General features: G+C 44.1%; 1 protein-coding gene across 7 annotated transcripts in view; it reads right to left on the reverse strand.

Moving 5' to 3' along the window:
- The window catches only part of PALM2AKAP2 (PALM2 and AKAP2 fusion), a 489,254-nt gene that overhangs the window by 200,312 nt on the left and 268,502 nt on the right, over positions 1-20,440 (reverse strand). For 4 of the 7 annotated variants that reach the window (XM_068553888.1, XM_068553885.1, XM_068553886.1 and 1 more), the window contains 3 exons: positions 14,705-14,819; positions 13,510-13,531; positions 7,717-7,818 (listed from right to left, as the gene is read on the reverse strand). In XM_068553888.1, the coding sequence (XP_068409989.1) occupies positions 7,717-7,818; positions 13,510-13,531; positions 14,705-14,819 (239 nt within the window). The remainder of the gene's footprint in view (positions 1-7,716; positions 7,819-13,509; positions 13,532-14,704; positions 14,820-20,440) is intronic. The other 3 variants (XM_068553890.1, XM_068553887.1, XM_068553892.1) reach the window with 1 other exon arrangement.

Below are 20,440 nucleotides of genomic sequence, written 5' to 3' on the forward strand. Positions count from 1 at the left end.
TACACACAGTGATTAATGTTTGTACTGGTTAAAAAAAATAGCAACGGTATTATTCCATCTGCTTGTGTAATAAGATACAATCTGATCACGGTTAACACTTAGCTAAAAAGATTTTGAAGCAAAATCCAATGCTCGAGTTTTCATTGTGTCTGTTTTGAAAGTTTCACTTGCTCAGCACAAAGATCTTGAGTTTCCTTAAGTGACACAATGGGAGGCCAACCAATATTTGTCATAGAGGTACATGAGATCACACAATGACGGTGATATCAAGAGAAATATCTGTTTCTGTTATTTCCTGACTTTCCACAAAATGTGTTATCAAAGAAATAGAATAGGTATTTAAAATTTTGCATGGGCTCCAAAAGCCTGTTCTTTAAATATTACATTTATATTAAAAAGCACAATTTTGGGTTAAAATCTTATGTCCTATCACTATTAACACACTCATGGGACATATTTATAAATAAGAAAGGTAATAATGATTGTCATTTATAGATACAACACCGCAAACATCCAGTAATATATGAACCAAATGATACATTGAGCTGCAATCAATACAGAGTATGGAATAAAATATTTCTGTTTTTATATCCATATCTGATAGGATACAAATTATGAACATAGGAATCTTTAGGGATGTCCCTCTCTCTCTCTGCCCACCAATGAGAATGCTGTCATTTTTGGTCCGATTTTCCCTTTTCTGCCATCCTAATCCCCAACCTCATCTGGTCCTTGCCTGTTCCTAGAATCAGAGACTGGACTGAAAGGAGGGATGACAAGGAGAAGGTCTTTGCTAGAACGGTTAAGTAGATCCATACAATAAAGAGTTGAGAAAGAAGGAGTTGAATGGAAGAGACAGTGAAAGCTGTGTGGGAGAAGGATAGGGAAGGAACATTCTGTGGCCGTGGATGATGCTTTGGAGAATTATATGTGGAGGGAAGTAAAGGGAACATAAGTGCTTCTGGGTGGAGATATGAATTGGATCCCTTTTAATATCCTTCAGGAAAAATAGGTAAAGAACAGAGTTCTTTTTAGTGGGTTTTCTTTTTTTTGTCTGTGATTTTAAGATGTATTTTTTTAAGTGTGACATGGCTCTGGAACTGAACCCCAAGTGACATGGATTCATTAAGGTTACAGATTAATATTTATATTTATATGTTATACACTGTTCTTTCAATATTTCTAGAATATGAGAGAACACTTTAAGACATTTTTATAATAAAAGAAACCTAGATATGTTATGCCATAAAAGACAATATTCGTATGTATTTTTTTTCCCCAGATAAGATGCTGGGCTTCAAAGGAACCACAGATTTTTAGCAGGTTTCCTCAGGTTTGGTCTCACATACCTTGTCTGCCTTCACTCTCTTCTCTAGTAAGGGGGAGTCAGGCAAACACTTCGAGAAGCTCTGATTTACACAAAGGCAATATTTTTGTTTGCTTGTTTCCAGATTTATTGAGATATTGTTGACATATAACATATGTAAGTTTAAGATGTACAATGTGATGATTCAATATACATATATACTGCAAAATGATTACCAAAATAAGGTTAGTTAACCCCTTCACCCCCTCACATAATTGCCATTTTTAGGGCTGATAACTTTAAAGTTCTACTCTCTTAAGACAATACTTAGACTTTATGGATACATATATGAGAATGTTATTAGACATTCCCAAAACCACACAGGAAGTGTGAACATTTATCTTAAATGTGTTGTTTATGAATACGTATTTCTATTTTGCTTCAGTTCTCAGCCAATAATATCCCAAATGTGAACGAGGGTGGATATGAACCACTTATTTTCTTAGGAAAATAAGACTTACATTTTAAAGTCAACATTTTGTTTACGAGGCATGCACACAATTTTTAAAACTCTTTTGCTTTTTACTCCTGCCAAGTAGCGTATACCAAAGACCTCTCCTCTCCCTTACATCATGCCCTCGTCTCTAACCACAAAGAACACTCTCAAATCTGCCCTTTTCTTTCCTCAAGGCTCCCCATGCCACAGGTACACAGTGATGAGGATTGTAAGGGCTTGTTATCTAAGCTCATCTTATTGAAAAAAAATGAGGAGGGTGGTACTGCTCAGGGGAGGAAACTTTCTGGGGAGCCCTTGAAAGAGATTTTGAAAAAGCCCCATGAACAAAAAGAAAAGTATTAGAGGAAGGACCAGGAGATAGAGAAAAAAGAAAGAAGACAGTCCAATGGACATTACAATGATGGGATGACTGAAATCTGGAAGTACGTCTTTATAAAATGATATATTTAATTATTGATTTCCAAATACTATACACTGATGACCATGAGGTTGGAGGACACACAACATGTTTGCTCTTCCTTCCAATAATCGGGTGAGAGAGCAGAGTAGTATCTCCATTTTGTTAATGAAGAATAAGAACCAAAGTGGCCAGTTTCTGCAAAGGGATACAAATGGATGACTGCATTGGTGCTGTGACTCTGAGTTCTGTTTGGTTTTCTTGGTTCTTCTCCCCCACAGCTCTCTCACCAATAGAAGGGTCACCTTGAAGAAGCAGAGACACACTAACAGGGATCGATAATCCCAGTTTCTAGGTTCTGAAAAGACCCAGGTATGGGCAAGAGTGGGAGGCCCCCAGGGAAGATACCTGCGCACCGCAGGGCTCAGAGAGAGGGTCTGAGGAGCAGAGAATGGTTGATTCCGGGTCAAACCTACCGCCCTAGCTCTTCACACTCTCTTGTTCCCTGTCACCTTCAGCCTGGGCAAACAGAGAGCAGCTGTAAGGGCTCTTAGGAGCCCAGGAAAGAAGAAACAACAGCACCTGACACAAGTAAGGAGAGGGGGGCACCAACTGGCATGATTCCATTTCAGGATCGAGACAAGAGCACACAAGACAGGACGCTGCGCTCCGTAAGGACAGAACCATTCAATCACTGTTAAATTTGTCAACCCAGGCTGCTCCCAGCTCACTTCCTTTGACTCACTGTGACCAGTGGGCAGAAGAATAAGGCTGAGGGTCCACGTGTAAAGTATAAAAAGTCACGCCCTGCTGTCATCAGTCAGTAAGATGGGAGGTGTCGGGGAAGGGAGAAAGTAAGTCTGAATTCCTATTCAAGTCACATCCTAATTTGGGGCCTCATTTTTCCCATTTGTACAATGAAGGGTATCCAGCTTTTTTTTTTTTTAATTGAAGTATAGCTGATTTACAATGTTGTGTTAGTTTCGGGTGAACAGCAAAGTGATTCAGTTATACAAATACATATATATACATATATACACATATATATGTGTGTATGTGTGTATATATATATGTGTGTATATATATATATGGTATCCAGCTTTGAAATTCCATGGTGCCACGAAGAGCCTGTGTGGCTTGTGAGTCAGTGATGTGTCAAGTACTAGACGAGGGTGATAGACAGCCAGACCAGGACCACCACCCAGCAGTGAGATCACCCCGATATAATGATCGTCAAGTAGCTGGCATTATACATGGAATGTGGAAGAGAAACAATACATATGCTTGGCTTATTGCATGAACATACATATGTACAGTCTTACCCCTCTGAGTATATGATTATACATATATATTTATGTTCACTCCTTCTCTTGAGGTTGGAGATATAAAATTGGCATTGTGATGTCAATAACAACAAAAATGAGGACATTCATTCAGAGTGGATCCTCCCTCTCATCCCAGAGGGCAATCTCTAACTTCAAAAACCGGTAATCAAACATTTCTTCGAATCAACTGTTTTCCCAAGACACTGTGGTTTCAACAAAAATAAGTCAGCAAGGGCATGGCGCTGAAGGACAAAAAAGGCCAAGGCCAATTCTCATATCGATTTTGCTTCAGTCTTTTTGGTCAAGAAGGGCAGTTTTCAGCCTGAAAAGTGCCAGAAAGAAATTGCTAAGAGGTCATTGAAACCCAGATGAGTAGAGAAGATTGGAAAATGATAAAGCACCCAGGGATACAAATGCTGTCAGTGCTTTCGGCCCTGGGCTCCAGTTCCCGTACCAATGAATTTGTCTCAAGGATTTTACATACCAGGAAAGGCGCTGGAGGCAGTGACTCAAAGTTCTGATTTTCAAAAATGAGAAGGAAGGAATTCCATAAACTACATAGAGACAGCTTGACATCATGGCTGGCTGAATTCTAGTTAATTTTCAAAGAGCAGAAGCTAGGCACATTCATCTCATTTTCTTTCTTCTTCAAGGTCTCTAGGCAGATTAGGCAAATGCCAGAGATACAGTATATCTGGATCATCAGAAAGTCCCTATGTCCTTAAGTTGTCAAGACAGAAACACGTGCCTTGAATATCAGGACAATTGCCAGAACTTGTCACTGGTTGAAGGGCCATGCCCCATAGGTGCCGAGTGAGGATTCCCAAGGGCCAGGAGATCCCTAACGGTGAGCTGCAGGCCTCTGACTTTGGTTCCAACTGTTCAACGTCTTTATCAGGGAAATGATAATAAATAATGCAAGTGTGCTTTTCAGATCTGAGATGATAATAAACTGAGAGGAAAAGTTAGTGTCTTCAGAGCCACAATCACAAGCCGTAAAAACCCGGACAACAGAGAAGACAGTTTTCTCCTTTCAAAACGGTTAAACCCTTTATTCAAATGAAATCTGATGCAGAAATACAATATGGAAACACAAGCGCCGGGGAGCTGCTGTGCTTGAAATGGGAGAGAACACAAGGGACCTGACTGCCAAGTCCCCTCACCTCAACCCCTCCCCACCTTCCGGAGGCTCCTCAGTGACCCCAGGCCCCCCGACACTCCCGAGGGACACTTTAACAAGAAGAAATTTAATAGTCATATGAAATCTACCAAGGGCTGACAGGTGCATAGCTCCTCCCTACTTTTGCCTCTCGAGATTAGAAATAAAGGATTTTGTGGGTTCTTCTGCACGTGATAAGGCGAAGCGGTATGTGTGCAGCTGTGGGGAACAGACCGCTCGTTGCCACTGAAATGACTCTGGAGTGATGAGTCCACTGGACAAAGGAAAGGAGGCCCAGTAGTGGCACATGTCACGTACCTCTGAGGCTTTACCTTAGAGCCTGAAGCTGGAAGGCTGTGATGGCACCCAAGTGAGTCACACGGTCTGTGGCATCAAGCCCCACTCTGTGGGGTGACCGGCTCAGCCCAGAGTGCACGCACTCGGCAGCTCTGAGCCTGGTACTTCAGAGACAAAGCAGGGAGCATTCAGAGAGGAGGGACAGGCATGGAAGAGGGTGTCAAAGCAACCTCATCACCTCAGGACCAGCTGAAGAGACCGGGGTTGTGGGTATTAAGGGGATGGAAAGTGAGGACCTGGGAAAGACAGGACGTGACCGCCATTTTCAACTACTTACAGGGAAATCAGAACTTAGGTTTGTTCTGAGCGGCTCCAGAGGGCAGGATAAGGACCAATGGGTAGAAGCTGAAAGCAGCAGACTAATGAGAGTTCCATCAGAGGAAGAACTTCCCAATTGTCAGAATCAATTATAGACAGAATGGGCCACCTGGAGGGAGACCCAGTCTCATGGTGGGTGACTGTGGGTTTCGAGGGCCTCTTTGCAGGGTTTCTATCCCCCGGATTCCATGTTTGAATGAGGGATTGGAATAGATGCTTCCTGAATCTGCAAAGCAATGATTCTAAATAAATTCCCATTTATACAGAATCTAAAACCTCCCAAACTCCAAACAATCAGATATTTGTCATAATACTGAGTAATGACCGGGTGACATTTATTAAAATGGCCCTAAGATTGCGCAAATTTCCAAAAGGACGTTCCTAAAGCAAGATGGATTATATCTAGGAGAAAGAATTCCATTAATGGTGAGTGCCATTAATTTGCATGCCATTCATGCTCTGACTAGTCACTGATAGCCATAAGTGACAATTAATCTGGATGCTCTACTTCAAAAACAGCCTGGACAAAGCAGTTAACTACATCAAAGGCAATTCCTTTCAAGACTCTGCGTCTGTGTATTTCCACAATAGATACATTTATGCAAATTAGTTCTTACCTAATAAACAAAAGTACATGTAAGCTTATGCTTTAGAAGATTTTGAGCACATAATACTTCTTTAAAAATGCCTTTGCTATTTGGATCTTTATGTTTTTACAGTATCTTTGAAGATGAAGGATGCTAGCTTGTAATAGTATGTGTATTCTTATGCACACGGCACTACAATCCCAGCAACAGAACACTCTCGAACTTTACATTGCTTGTCTACGAATCCTTTCCATATCTCTTAAAAATTAGTCCCCACACGCTGCCCCTACCCCCCCTCCATGAGCCGATCCATTAGTTGGGTCATATTGCATGTCCCGTGAGGTGCAGAAACATGTGGAAAGGGGCTGCAAAGCTGTTTACGCACAGCTATTGGGAACTACCAACACTCTAATAACAAGCAGGGAGGTATGTGACTTTTGAAGAGTTATTATCCCCAGTTGATCTCAGACGTGCATTTTGGAGCATTTAAAAGAATCCACAGCTTAAGTCACTGCCAATGGTTCCTTTGTAGCATGACTATAGGCTGCAAGTTCTGGCTTATCCTTTAACTATCCGGGGATCCGTTGACCTGGCCTGGGTTTGACCAGACACAATTTACAGTCCTCCCCACCCCCCGCCCCAACCCCAACTCTAGAACCCTGTGAGTCTGTATGTAAAAGTAACATGATGCTAAGATGTTTACAGAGACACTCGGTGGATACTGAAATTTAGCCAGTGCGCATGACAATTATGTCAATACTTACTTGCCCTTTTATTTTACTTCTATATTAAAATAAGGAGGGACTATTTGCTTCATAAAATATTCAGGTTGGCCTGTATAAAGGATTTCCTCTGACTTAACGGTCCATGATTATTCTGTCTTATAAAAGGTGTCCTTAGGTGACTTATTTTAAACATAAATTTACCTAGATTATGTAAAGCATAATCTGATGTTCAGATTCAAATTCACCTACATTGTCACGAACTGTACAACCTTGGCAGTTCATTTATCCATTCCACCCCGGCCCTCAGTGCAATTCTGTGAAGAGCAAAAAGATCGGTATAGAGATTTATTGTTCACGGCCATCCAGTTCTGATTTCTGAGGCACGTTCGCATTGAACAGAAAAGAGCAGAGCTCTCTATAGGCTTTATACTCACAAGCGTATTATTTTCTAAAATCCACAACTGTGAGAAACATTAGCAAGAAACATATATTCTTTAAATTGCTCCTTTTATTTCCCAAATATACCACAGTAGTTAAGAAATAACTCCAGAAATGGGAAGACTTGAGAATATATATGTTCACAACATACAAACAGCTCGATTCCCAAAGGATTCCAGCAACATACTCATACACTTTGAAAATACTTTCCCTCCAGCTTCCCGGCATAGCTCATTTGATCTTGTACTATTCCAATATGGAAAATAAAAATCCCTGGAGGCAGAGTGCAAATGAACTTTAAGAATGAGGACAGCTATAAAGACCACAAACACAAGACAGACTCTTCTGAAGTGGAAGAAAATGGTTTCTGATTTTCTCAATACTCCCTCCCCTTTGGTCCTCAGACACCCAGCAGGGCCCAGTGCCTGCCCGGTGTGGCCACTGTAAATTCTACATCTGAAGCTGTGCTGAGGACAGGGTCCCCCCTATGTAAGGATATCTGGGCATCACTCATTATTAAAGCTCAGAGAAACGCAAGCCCCATGGTCAGTCCTGGCATCAAAACCAAATAGCTCCCCAGGACTTACCAGCTGCTCTGCTGGTTCCGTCCTGCCCAGGTGACGGTTGTGCTGTTCGTGAACAGAGGATTGGCAGGTCGGGGAGCTGGGAGGAAATGTAATTTACTGCATCTGGTAGCAGAGAACAGGGAATACAATTAGGCACAGTGTTGGGAGGCCCAATGGGTTCACTGCCGAGACAGCAGCTTGTCTGCCCTACATAATGGACCACAGAGGCGGCCACTGCAACAGAGGATCAGGGTAAACAAAGACCAGCATTTGCCCAGTGACTGGTATTCAGTAGAGTAGCTGAGGTAGGAGAGATCCTGGCCAGAGAGCTCAAGCCCCAGGACAGCTCTATGTATTAAAAGATCCACCAGAAAGCTCTAGATTCTAAGAGTACAATGAGTTCAGGGAGCAAAAAAAAAATAAAAGAGAGATGGACTAGTGAGAGCCATTATAAATTTGGTGGAATTGGCCAAATGTGGGACCTCAAACTAGAAACGTGCCTTAAGCAGAACTGGAAAATAAATTTGGGGCTCTTTCCTTAAACTGGAAATATAGCTTTATGTGCCTGATTCATGCAGAAGACTAATTTTGTAGGCATTTAAAAAAAAATTCCAGAATTTATCCCACAATTTCAGTACTTCTGGCTGGTGTTTCAGCTAGAAAATCCTGAGATTCCAAATAACAGCACCCAGTGAACTCACCATGAGCTCAGTTGCAAGAAATGAGGCCGTGTAACAGAGGGAGACCAGCTCTGCTTGGGAAAATACCTTGAAAGCCCATTTAGGGAGATGGAGGGCACAGAAGTCAACAGGTGTGCCGAAGTATTAGGGGAGAGGCGGAAACCACTGATGTGAAACAAGGAGAAGAATCTGTATATCCCCCAGAGAGAAGTGGGAAAGCGAAGGAACATTCTAGAAAGCTGGGCTCTAGGTGATGTGATTCCTTCCTTGTGTCATGGCCACATCCCAAAATCCTGGAATGTCAATCACTCATCAATGATCACATTTACCTGCTTACCACATACTTCCACTGAATGGCCCATAGTCACCTCACGCTCAACATGTCCAAAATGGAACTCTCATCTTTGCTCATCTGCTGCTTCTCCTGTACAACGTACCTCAGCTCATTGGCACCATTATTCACCCAGGATCCTGGGTGGTGTCCTTAACTCCCCCTCCCAGTGGCCAGTTAGTCCCTAGCCTCTACCCACTTCCCACATCCATCCCATCCTGTGTATCCCCATTGATACTGCCTTAGTTCTGGCAGGCTTCTTTTTTCTCTTTTAAATTTCATGCAGGAGAGGACTGCAAACAGACACCAGATTAGGATTAGTTCAGTTATATGCCGACCAGACCACTGCTGACTCACGTGTGTCTGAATAACCCAGAATATACTGACATTGGACCATCATGTTCTTAGGGCAAAGAACACACTCTGTGGGAGTGGATGGGGTGGAGTTTCTCTAAGAGAATGGATTTGTCTATATCAACCCTTTGGGGAGACGGAACAGGAAGTCAGGAGTCAGCAGGCAGGCAGGCCCTGGGTTGGAGTGAGGCTCTGGTTACTGTCTCTCCCTGGGGCCTCATGTGTGCTGGAGTTGGGCCCTGGGTCGGGCAGACATGGTTGAAGGTCCTTCACTGCAAGGAAGGAAGATGGGCCTTTGAGATGATGGTGGGCTGGGAGATGGCCATGAAGCAGCCTGTAGGGACCCTCTGAAAGGGGCCTGGATTGCAGCCAGAGCCTCTGAGTGTGGCCACATGTCCAAAGTTGCCCATTATTCTCCATGTTGAGCTGCCCTGCCAGTATTCCTCAAGTTAGGTTGCAGCCTCTGCTCTCACTCTGGGGAGCTGTGGGAAGGGTCTGGGCCCCAAGGTAGCACAAGGCAGGACCAGAGAGAGCAGCAGCTGGGGGTAAGTGGGGCTTGAGGGGGTAGAGGGAGATTGCTAACAGTGGCCCATGGGAAGGAGGGAGCAGCAATGTGGGGTTAGAGAGACAGTTTAGGGGACAAGAGATGACCAGAGCAGATGTGCAGAACTTCTGAGCTTCCCTGAGGATTTCCAGAAATCCGTGGAATGGCAACCACAGTAAATCTGACTTCCTGCATTCAAATGAGATGGAGACTCAAGCCATTAAGACCAGGTAAGACTCTGTGGACTGGTCACACGTGTCTGGTACATTCTATGCTACATATAGAATTTCCAGGACATATCTGCATACTGAAAGTTTTAGCAGCTAGAAATAAAAGCCACTCACAGGTGGGGAATTCCGCATGTGATTCCTATTGCTTACGTTTCAGGCTCCCCCAGAGGCTGCTCCCTGCCAGATGTGAGTGGGTGATGGAGTTACCTTTGCCCAGTGGTCACTGGCTACAGGCTTGAGGACAGCAGCTCTTGTGGGGCTGGGGAGCCATGGCTTCTGCTAAGAGATAAGGGGGTGGCGAGGAGTGGGGCACGAGGAAAAGGACAGGGCAGCCCCTCAATATATCATTAAGTAGTAAACCCTAAGGTTCTGCAGCGCGGAGGGTGTCTGATAGACCAACACAAGGAATAAGAAACAGGGCCTCCAAAGCTTCCACAGGGAGATTTCTCCATGTGGCCTCAGTCAGTAAACTGCCCTCTTCCTGCCAAAGTCAGGGTGGTCTATCATGCTTCTTCCCACCGGCTGAGAAGGCAGAGAACAGTCACTTACAGAGCAGAGATGTAACATGAGTGCTTCTCATCAGTTCCGGCACTGCTAAAATCTTTATGAAGAACATAAATAGCCAAAGCTAGAGAAACAAAATTGATGAAAACCCTCCTGAAATCGTGACTTCCGGGCAACTGAAGACACACTGAGCTGTCCCAACAATTGGTATGAAGGTGTTTTTTTGTTTTCTGGGTTTTTTTTTACCACACCCTGTGGCATGCGGGATCTTAGTTCCCCAACCAGGGACCAAATCCGTGCCCCCTGCAAAGGAATTGCAGAGTCTTAATCACTGGACTGCCAGGGAAGTCCCTGGTATGAGGGTTTTGATGTGAGAAAGGTCCCAGGCCACCCCAGACTGGGATGGGATGGAAATCTACAAAGGTCAGTCTCAAAACAGCAAGGATGAGATGGGCCCAGGACAGACATTTTCCTTTGCCAGTTCTGGCCAAGGGTTTCACACCAGCTCCTCGGTGGGTAAAGAACAGAGGTAGCTCTAGGTACATACCACATGCAATTTATACTTACACGAAACACTGTGCCTATTTAGGGCAGTAAAAACAACCCACCCAATCGATGAGGAGTCTGCCATATAACAAGTGTGTATGTGGGGTGGGGAGGAGGTGAGGGGGGATCAGAACGTATGTTGCCAAGAAATTCGACTCCAGACTGGAATACATTGCTCTTGATTGCCAAGGCTACCATGTAGTCAAAAACCATTAGTGATCCAGCAGTCCAGTACCTTTGTTTTCTCTGAAAAGCACAGGGAGACATGCACAGGGTACCTGAAGAGCGGTCGTTACACATGCACACGCTAGCAGCCGACTCCTTGGCAACTCATTAAACTGGAGACGCTTCTGCTGATTATCTGCAGCATCTTGTACAGTTACATAATTTCAGTTGGGCCTGGATTCTGTAATCATCGTGTTTCAGAAGTTGGGTATTTGCCCTAAGCATCATTGTTCTACAATCATTTTTTTTGTTAGGTCTTAGTAACAACAATTGGTTGATTCTAAGAGGGTCTTGGCACTTGGAAATCAAAGAAAGAGAAAAGAATCAGACATCCCAAAGTCCCTGAACGGGATGTGCTTCATGATGAGTTTTTACCCTCAGACCACAGAGTGGCCTATAAACACTGACTGCATTCTTGGAAGGACGTGCTCCCTCCTTCAAACTTTTCTTTGCCAGTAGATGTGGTGTAATGGAAAGGTCTCCCCAGACTTAGTTATAACCAGACATGGTAGGAATCATCATCCAGGGTGACAAGGCCATGGAAACTTTTCCCTGGCCACTTCTTGGGATCCCTGAGAATTTTGCATCCTTTTAAAAGCCTGAGCTCACCCATCCTGTCAAAAAGTGATGAAGGATGGAATCATGAAGGTGATTTTTCTCTGTAGGTTCCCTTCTCAGTCACAATCATGTTTCTTACCATCTTTATGAACTACTTAGGTAAACAGACGAAAATAGTGGGAAGTACATAGTACAGGAGGAAATGAGAGAAGTTCAGGGTGAAAACAAAAAAGAGATCAGTGAGAGTTTATAACATGGCTTCATGGATGCTTGTTAACAAGTCATAGACTACATGGGTCTCCATGGCCCACACAGCTTTTCCTGGGACATGACATGCAGGCTCCATCCTTTCCCTAATTAGAGAGAGAAGTCTAGGAAAGGCCCTGGTTTGAGAGAAAAAGAAGTGAAAGCATAAAAAGTCGGTGTGCACGCTTCCGATATGTGGGTATCTGTGGGTCAGTGTCTGACACTGTGTTACTGATGATCACGTACACGGCCTCTGGGCAGCCCTAGCACGAGGGAAGCCCGCTATCCTTCCCATGCTGCCACCCTCAACTCCCCAAAATAGGCAAGGCCACCTCTTCAGTCCATGCTCCACCCCCAAAGCACAGAACAAATGTCCTGATTTGGCCACACCCTAGAAAAGGTTCTAGAACTATCGAAAGTCCTCCTCCTGGAGTCCCTGCTTGCTCAACCCTGACTTGCCTCTGAGCATATGTGCTGGACACATGAATTTAATTTAATACCTTTCCAAAGATCACCCAAGGAGCCAAAATCCAGATCCCCTGCCTTTTACTTGCTGGAGGGGGGTGGGGAGAACCCAGACAAACCAGTTCTTTTGTTTGTTTTCTTTTTTGCTGAAGTTAGAATTATCGTTATTGCAAGGATCTTTGCTAATCCAGAAAAATGCATTATCCATCTCTGCATTTTAACATCTTTAACCATATATTTCCAAAAGACACTGGGAAAACACTGATGCCAACACTTATTCTGGCTCCCGGTCATCTTCCTAGTTTAGAGGTTGACCTTATAAGAATCAGGTGAGCAGATGGTAAGCTGATCTTCCGACAAGTCCCGGCATTTTAAGACAGGTCTAGCTGAGGGCCAGAGTGAAAGAGGGAATCAAGTGGTTTTCAGGAGTTTGTAGCTGACGTCAGAGGAGCAAGGTGAAGGCTGAGAAGCACACAATCCCAAGTTCATCACATGGTCCCAGTGAAGGAGAGCGGAGGAGAGGGGAGGGGAGAGCAGAGGAAGGCCCACTCCTGCCAGGATGGGGGTCAGGAAGCCGGGGCCCTGCTCCCACCCTTCACGTGCTCCTGGCCAACCATGCCCCACAGGGAGAGAGGTTCTGCCCAGCCCTGTTTCCCTGGAAGGCTGGAGAAACTGCAGTTTTCTGATTCAAAGTAAAACCAGAGGCCTTAGGAAGGTTTCCTAAACATCAGACGATGGGCTCCTGCCGTATATACTGTAACCTGGAGACCTAACCACCAGCACCAGTGGCCCCATCCTACCAGGGAACTGGTCCTGAGGCTGGCACTCTTGGCTGAGCATATTTCAAGAGAGATCAAAGCAGTGAACCTTGGGGACCAAATGGGAAGGAGAAGAGCCAGGCAGGTTGTGTAAGCCTAGAAAGAGTTGGTCAAGAAGCAGTCCTTGAAGAGGAGAGGCAGAGGAGACTGGGGGCGTGGCCCTCCTGAGCACCCGCAAACAGCACTCCCCTTCCTTCTGATGCCCTTACAAACCAACACATCGCGTCTCCTGGTGAGCCTGTGCTAATGAAACCCACTAAGCTGATGGATGAAAATATTCAGGTACAGATGGGGAGAGAGCGCTTACACTTACCTCCATCCGTACTGGAGAAGCTCTGTGGAAACAAAAGCAGGGCAGAGCGTCACTACACACGTGGGGAGATGACCCCTCACTCATTTAACCCATCTTTCCCCCCCAGAACTTGACTGTGGTGGGCAAACCCCATGCTTTCTTTCCTTCTGGGAAATTTGTTTGGGATCCTGAAATTTAAGGGAAAGGTTTACCCTTCCCACCTTATACCGAATTTCTCCTACAAGAGATATATTTCAATTATTCAGCAAATACCCTTGGTTGTGTTGGAGAAGTGATATCAGAAAATCCCATCTTAAAATGAATGTGATTAGATTGCTTTCCTATCAACTGTTGGGTACCTGAGGAAACACGTGTTATAAAATGCAGGGAGGGTCCTGAGTTATTCAGAGCCTGCTGGCTTTATGGATTCTCCCTTTGCTACACAGCACCATCTGTTTTCACAGACAGGCATACCTCATTTTACTGGGCCTCAATATTGCATTTTTTACAAATTGAAGGTTTCTGACAACCCCCAGTTAAGCAGATCTGTCAGCACCATTGTTCCAACAGCATTATTTTTAATTAAGGCATGCACATTTTTTTTTTTACACATAATGCTATTGCATACTTAATAGACTATAGTATAGTATAAACATAATTTTTATATGCACTGGGAAACCAAAAAATTCATGACACTCACTTTATTGCAATATTTGATTAATTTCAGTGGTCTGGAACCAAACCTGCAATACCTCCAAGGCATGCCTGTACGGTAAAATTTCATGTTTCACTGACGCTTTGTTTTTGGAGTTCATGCCCATTTGATATGGTTTTGTCTTTGGCCTTTTCATAAAGGAAAGACTTAAAGCCACAGGGAGTCTGTTTAATCTGCTTCATAAGAATTGGTTTTAGAATTCTAGAGTCTAATGGGAGATGACTTTTCAGGCATGAGGCATAGAAAGGGTTTGGACCGTAGGGAGATGGGGTTAATTTCATGACTCTTCTCTGTGCTTCTGGTGGGCCAGGTGGATCCACCCCTGAAGACAGGCCCCCCTCAGCTTCAGAGATGGCACTGGTCCTCACGCATCTGCCCCTCAGAGTGTGTGGCTTAGTCTTCTCATCAGTGCCAACTGGCCTTTTCTCCAATTGGCACCATTCTGCTAGTGCTTACTTCCTCAGGGATATAACTGAGAGAAATCACATTTGTTTCCTTCACCTTCTGAAAGTCCTTGAAGGATTTTTCTGTCTCCTTTAGTTTCTCTAGGATGATTTGCTCTTTGGCAGATATCTGGGACTCTTCACTTTCCAGTGCTTGTATTTCCTGTTCCAGCCTGGAAAACACACAAACAGAGGACAGGTTACTCTACTTTCCTGCCACCCCTGGACCAGAGAGCAGCTTCTTCCTGCTGGGTGACTTCCTGGCGGTCTGCATTTTACATGATGCTGTGGTACCCGGCCAAGGCTTTACCTCACAGAGCATCCTGTGTTTCCAGCTTTGCCACTGAGCAGACACTCATCAAAGGAAACCAACCCAGAGGTGCTGCCACCAGGTCACTGCCGCCACTTTGCAGTTTGCTTTGGGGCCTCCCCTTCTCTTCACGTGTACATTCTTAACTCGGAGGTAGATGGTTTTACACGTAGGACATACTCTCTGCCGGAGAGCAGCTTCATATTCTCCTATCTCAGAATAACTGCTCTTCTGTCAGCTTGGCCAAGGGTGAAGAGCCAGTCTTGCTCAAAGGGAATATGTTGCCGAGAAATGGCTGATGGCCAGTACGCTTGGGAACCTGCTGTCACCTTCCTCAGTGGCCTAACCTCTACTACCAAGAAGACAGGAGATGGAAGGGACTGATACGACTGCCCCCACTCTTCTGAAACCTTCCTCAGTTTTTACAACCCACTTATCTATTTCCTGGAAAGGAAATTTCAGCACAGCCAGGAGACTCTGGGAATATTCCAGAACAGCAGCTACAGTGATGATTTGGGGGAAATCTTGGCAGCTCTATTCTTTCAATGAAATGATAGTAATAACCATTTAACTTTTCTTGAACACTAAACCTGTGCCAAGAGCTGAGCTAAGAATTCATGTAGATTATTGTATTTAACCTTCCCAATGACCCTATGACCCTATGAGTTGGGAATTCTCATTTTACAGATGAGATCATGAAGGCTTGGCCTGGTTAAGGAACTAGTTTACTGGTGCACAGCCTTGAGGCTAGGGTTCAAGCCAGGAAGTGTAACTCTAGACCCTGCTCCTAACCGTTGTGCTAAACTCTAGCCACATGGGCTCTACAGTACTTCACATATGCCCTGCCTTGTTACACACTGAGTGTGCTGGTATACTAGGGTGGTGCTGGAATGCACCAATGCCTTTGGGGGTTATGAAGGGACGGATGGTCCCCTGCCTACAGGACTCCAGATTATTATGCTTCCAAATCGTTTGGTCTGAATTTATTCGTTCATTCATTCAATTCTGCTTTTGGTCTCCTTCTCTCCGTCGGGCTGGAAGCTTTTCTGCAGAGTCTATGCCTGCCTCCCCCTCCTCCTCTTCCATCTTCTAATCTGCTGTTGGGAACTGGCTAGTGAGATCTTCTGAGGGGTAAGGAACACCAAGATATAGGCATGGAATTTTTGCACTGTATCCCTCAGAGGCCTTTTCTGTTTCCTTACTAGGCATCAGAAAAATGACCTATGGATGGATAAGACTTTGCAGCAATTACTTCGGGTTATGAAGACAAACACTATGTGTAATGGTATCCCCTCCAAATGAACACAGCTTCAGATATACTGATCATTTCCCTCACAGTAAAAGTGGTAGTCCTTATGATGACAGTATCTAGCCTCCTAATACCTATATAGCCTCCACTCTTACCAATAAGTCTACTTCGTTTTATGCTTTAGACAGAGCTACTCCTTATTTGTCCATTTGTGCCCCATGATTTTCCCTCCTTCAAGAAACCCATTTCTAAACCCTAACCATTTTTGAAGTCTTAACGCAGATATCATCCACCCCATGAGGCTTTCACAGATTCACCACCAGGAAATAATAAGACCAGAGGTCTTATCAAGTCTACTATATGTTAGTGCAATGGTTCTCAACCAAGGTGCTTTTGTCCCCCAGGGCATATTTGGCAATGTCTGGAGATATTGTGGCTATCCATCACTCAAGGAGAGTAGAGGTGGTGCTACTGGCATCTAGTGGGCAGCAATTGATAAACATCCTACAAAAGCACAGGACACCCCCCACAATAAGGAATGATTTGTCCCCCCAAAATCAACATTGCCAAGGTTTAATAGTTCTAAACCCTGTGTTAGAGTATACACACATTGTTAATTTCCCATACTAGAGTATAAATTCATCATGGTGAGGATACAAATGCTCAATACAAGTATGTTGAATGAATGAAAAAAGCTGAACCAAGTTGCAAAAAAGTCATAGCTCAGCCAAGATGAGATCTTCAGGATTTCTGAGACCCAGGTAATTCTTCAGCAAGCTTTGACTTGAGAGGCTGTGTGTGGGCTGAAATGCAAACAGAATCTAGAGGAGAGGGGCCAAGCAACACCAATATATAAACAAAAAGATATCAACCTTTGCTGTTCCAAATGTTCAGCAAACCTTTTACACACATCTGTGTAAATTACTTTGGGAGGAATCAAGGAAAGGAATATGAGCATGGAATAGGGACAACTCAAATGATCTAAAAATGGAACTAATTCACTGGGTAGAGGAGCTCTGGGCTAGAGGTTTCCTGGAGAGATTGGGTGATAGCACTGGCCAGGTGAATTCTGAGCAGATTTCATCTGAATCTCAAAAAACCGAGTACCTCAGCAGACATCTAGGATGTGGGTAGATTCCATTATTCTAAAACAAATTCCCTCCCTTCCCCCTTTACCTCCATGGGAAGAGTATATACGTCCCCGACCCACTGATGTTGGGTCACATGATTTGCTTTGGCCTCATGGCAGGACTTTCTTCCCTGCCCCTTTGAGTGCAGCCATGTGACCTGATTTAGCCAATGGGATGTTAGCAGACACGACACAAACAGAGGTTTGGAATGTGTTTGCCCCACTGGGCTTGTCCTCTTGTGCCTCTGCTGGCACCAAGAGAACAGCTTCTCTGGGCAGCTGCTGTGCCTTCAGCCTGCACCCAGGAAAGAACACATGGGGAGTGGACAGGAGCCCAAACCAGAGTCAGAAGCCATGCCCAGTCAGACCTGCACCTTCAATTAGAGCCACTCAGCTAAGCCCAGCCTAGATCAGCAAACACCCAGCCTACTCCTCACAGAAGTGTGATCAAGTACAAATGATTTTTGTTTTAAACCACTGAGTTTGAGAGTAGTTTGTCATAGAGCACTATTGTGACAACAGCTAACGGACGCAGTTCAAACATGTATCATAATGTTCACTGCAGCACTATTTACAATAGCCAGGACATGGAAGCAACCTAAGTGTCCATCGACAGATGAATGGATAAAGAAGATGTGACACATATATACAGTGGAATATTAGCCATAAAAAGAAATGAAATTGAGTTATTTGTAGTGAGGTGGATGGACCCAGAATCTGTCATACAGAGTGAAGTAAGTCAGAAAGAGAAAAACAAATACCATATGCTAACACATACATATGGAATCTAAAAAAAAAAAAGTTCTGAAGAACCTAGGGGCAGGACAGGAATAAAGACACAGATATAGAAAATGGACTTGAGGACACGGGGAGGGCGAAGGGTAAGCTGGGACGAAGTGAGAGAGTGGCATTAACATATATACACTACCGAATGTAAAACAGACAGCTAGTAGGAAGCAGCCGAATAGCACAGGGAGATCAGCTCGGTGTTTTGTGACCACCTAGAGGGGTGGGAGACACAAGACGGAGGGGATATGGGGATATATGTATACGTATAGCTGATTCACTTTGCTATACAGCAGAAACTAACACAACACTGTAAAGCAATTATACTCCAATAAAGATGTTAATAAAATATACATATGTGTATTTTAGAGAGATATATATTATATATGTGTGTACTATATATATTATATCCTAATGATATATTTCCTATTAATATATATTATATCTATATAAATATATGTATATATGTATGTGTACGTATATCCCAATAATACCTGAAGCTAAAAGATTAGAAAGACTATAATCTACCCTCTCCCCATTTCCCCCAATCCCTAGAGAAATGAGGAGGGATACAGAGCACCCCTTCATGAGCGTTAAGTTCGAGAAAATAGGAAAATATCCGTGGTAGTTGTCTCTGGGTAACGAGCTATTGGGTGATTTTAATTTTCTTCTTTATAATTTTCAATATTTCCCCAATTAAAAAAAAACCCTCATGTATTCCTTATCTAATCAGAATAAAAACAGTAAATCACTTTAAAAAAAAATGCCTCCTCTGGCCTAGCGCTGAGAAGGCTGCCTTTCACAGGCTGTGGCACTGGAAAGGAGCCGGGGTCCCAGCTTCTCCTGGGTCGAGTGAGGGGTTAAAATGGGCACAATATCGATTTACATTCAATTCAACCAACACTGACAGAGCTTGTCTGGCTGGACTCAGAGTCAGGCACTACAAGGGATTCTGGAAAAAAGTTGGGTTAAAAATATCTGACTTAAAAAAAAAAAAGGCTGACTCTAAGTAACTCACTTCTTCCGATGAAGCAGGCTCAAGTGATTAAGAATTCTCTGTGACCTGATGCCAACTGGCTGGCCCAATTGTGTCCACTGCCCAGGCCCTATGGGTTTCAGGGCTCTTGGCTATATAGATCAAGTGCTAAAGATTTGGGTCGTGATACTGTGTAACTGAGAAGGAACGGAGAGAGAGAGAGGAAAAAAAAGCAACAAAACTAGACTTTCACGATAACACCACCTGAGTTTCATCCAAAGGGAATGAACTCAGGAAATCGACAGCTTATATAAGTCTGAGTGAGTCAGATCCAAGCAGCAGCTTTCTCTACACATGCACATGTGGGCACTGGACGGCCCAGACTGACATCTTTTCGTGGAAAACCTGAGTCCCAGGGCTGAGGAGCTTCCCAAGAAACCGAGTGTCATGGGGTTAATAAGAGTCATCCCAGTTGGGCTAGAAATGTCAATGTTTTGTAGTTTCATGACCGAAATCTAATGCAGTCTTCCCTGGAGGAGCCAAGGAGATACTGCCAAGCTAAAAATAAAGAATTGGCAGGAAGTGTAATTTACACTCAAGGTTAACCAAGGCTCTTTAGGCTGAGACAGGTGCACATAACAGCCTCTGACTGGCTTGCTCAGTTTCTCCTAAGCAAGAAGCAGACTGTAATAGACAGTAAAGAAAGGTGACACACTGCAGCTGTGCACGTTCAATTTACTGGAGATGAGGTTGCAATCCTGGCCAAATGGTCTCATAAAATCGACCTAACCCCAACAGACCTTCGTAATGGGAAAATACAAAGGACCTATGGCGCTATAAAGTGCATCGATCATTCTCTCATTTCAAAGTCCATGTATATATCCATCCATCCAACTTAATGCAAGCACCTTCCTTCCATCAGGCACTGTGCTGAACATCAGCGACAGAGAGCTAAATCAGCCACGGTGTCTGCCCGGCCGAGCTCTTGGTAAAGTAATGAGAACAGCCAAGTAAACACATAAATTGCAAGAGAGCCCAAAAAGAGCTGGAGGAAAGAACAACGATTTGGAAAAGTGTCAGTTCCTCCGGGGACTCCAAGTTGCCTGCCCAAGATCTGTTCTCCCCTTCTCCCATGCTAACAGAATCCTTATTTTGTGGGGGATATGTGGCAATGTACCCAGCTGAAAATTTACACATCCAGCTTCCTTTGCATAGAAAGGTGGCCACAGGACAGTTCTGGCCAATGAGATGTATGTAAACATTGTTGGGTGGGACTTCTGGGAAAGCTGGCATACGCCCTCGGCCTTTCCCTTCTTCCTGCCTGGTACAGGGACCTGGTGCTAG

Source organism: Eschrichtius robustus, chromosome 10 (genome assembly GCF_028021215.1).
Source record: "Eschrichtius robustus isolate mEscRob2 chromosome 10, mEscRob2.pri, whole genome shotgun sequence".
Lineage (NCBI taxonomy): Eukaryota > Metazoa > Chordata > Mammalia > Artiodactyla > Eschrichtiidae > Eschrichtius > Eschrichtius robustus.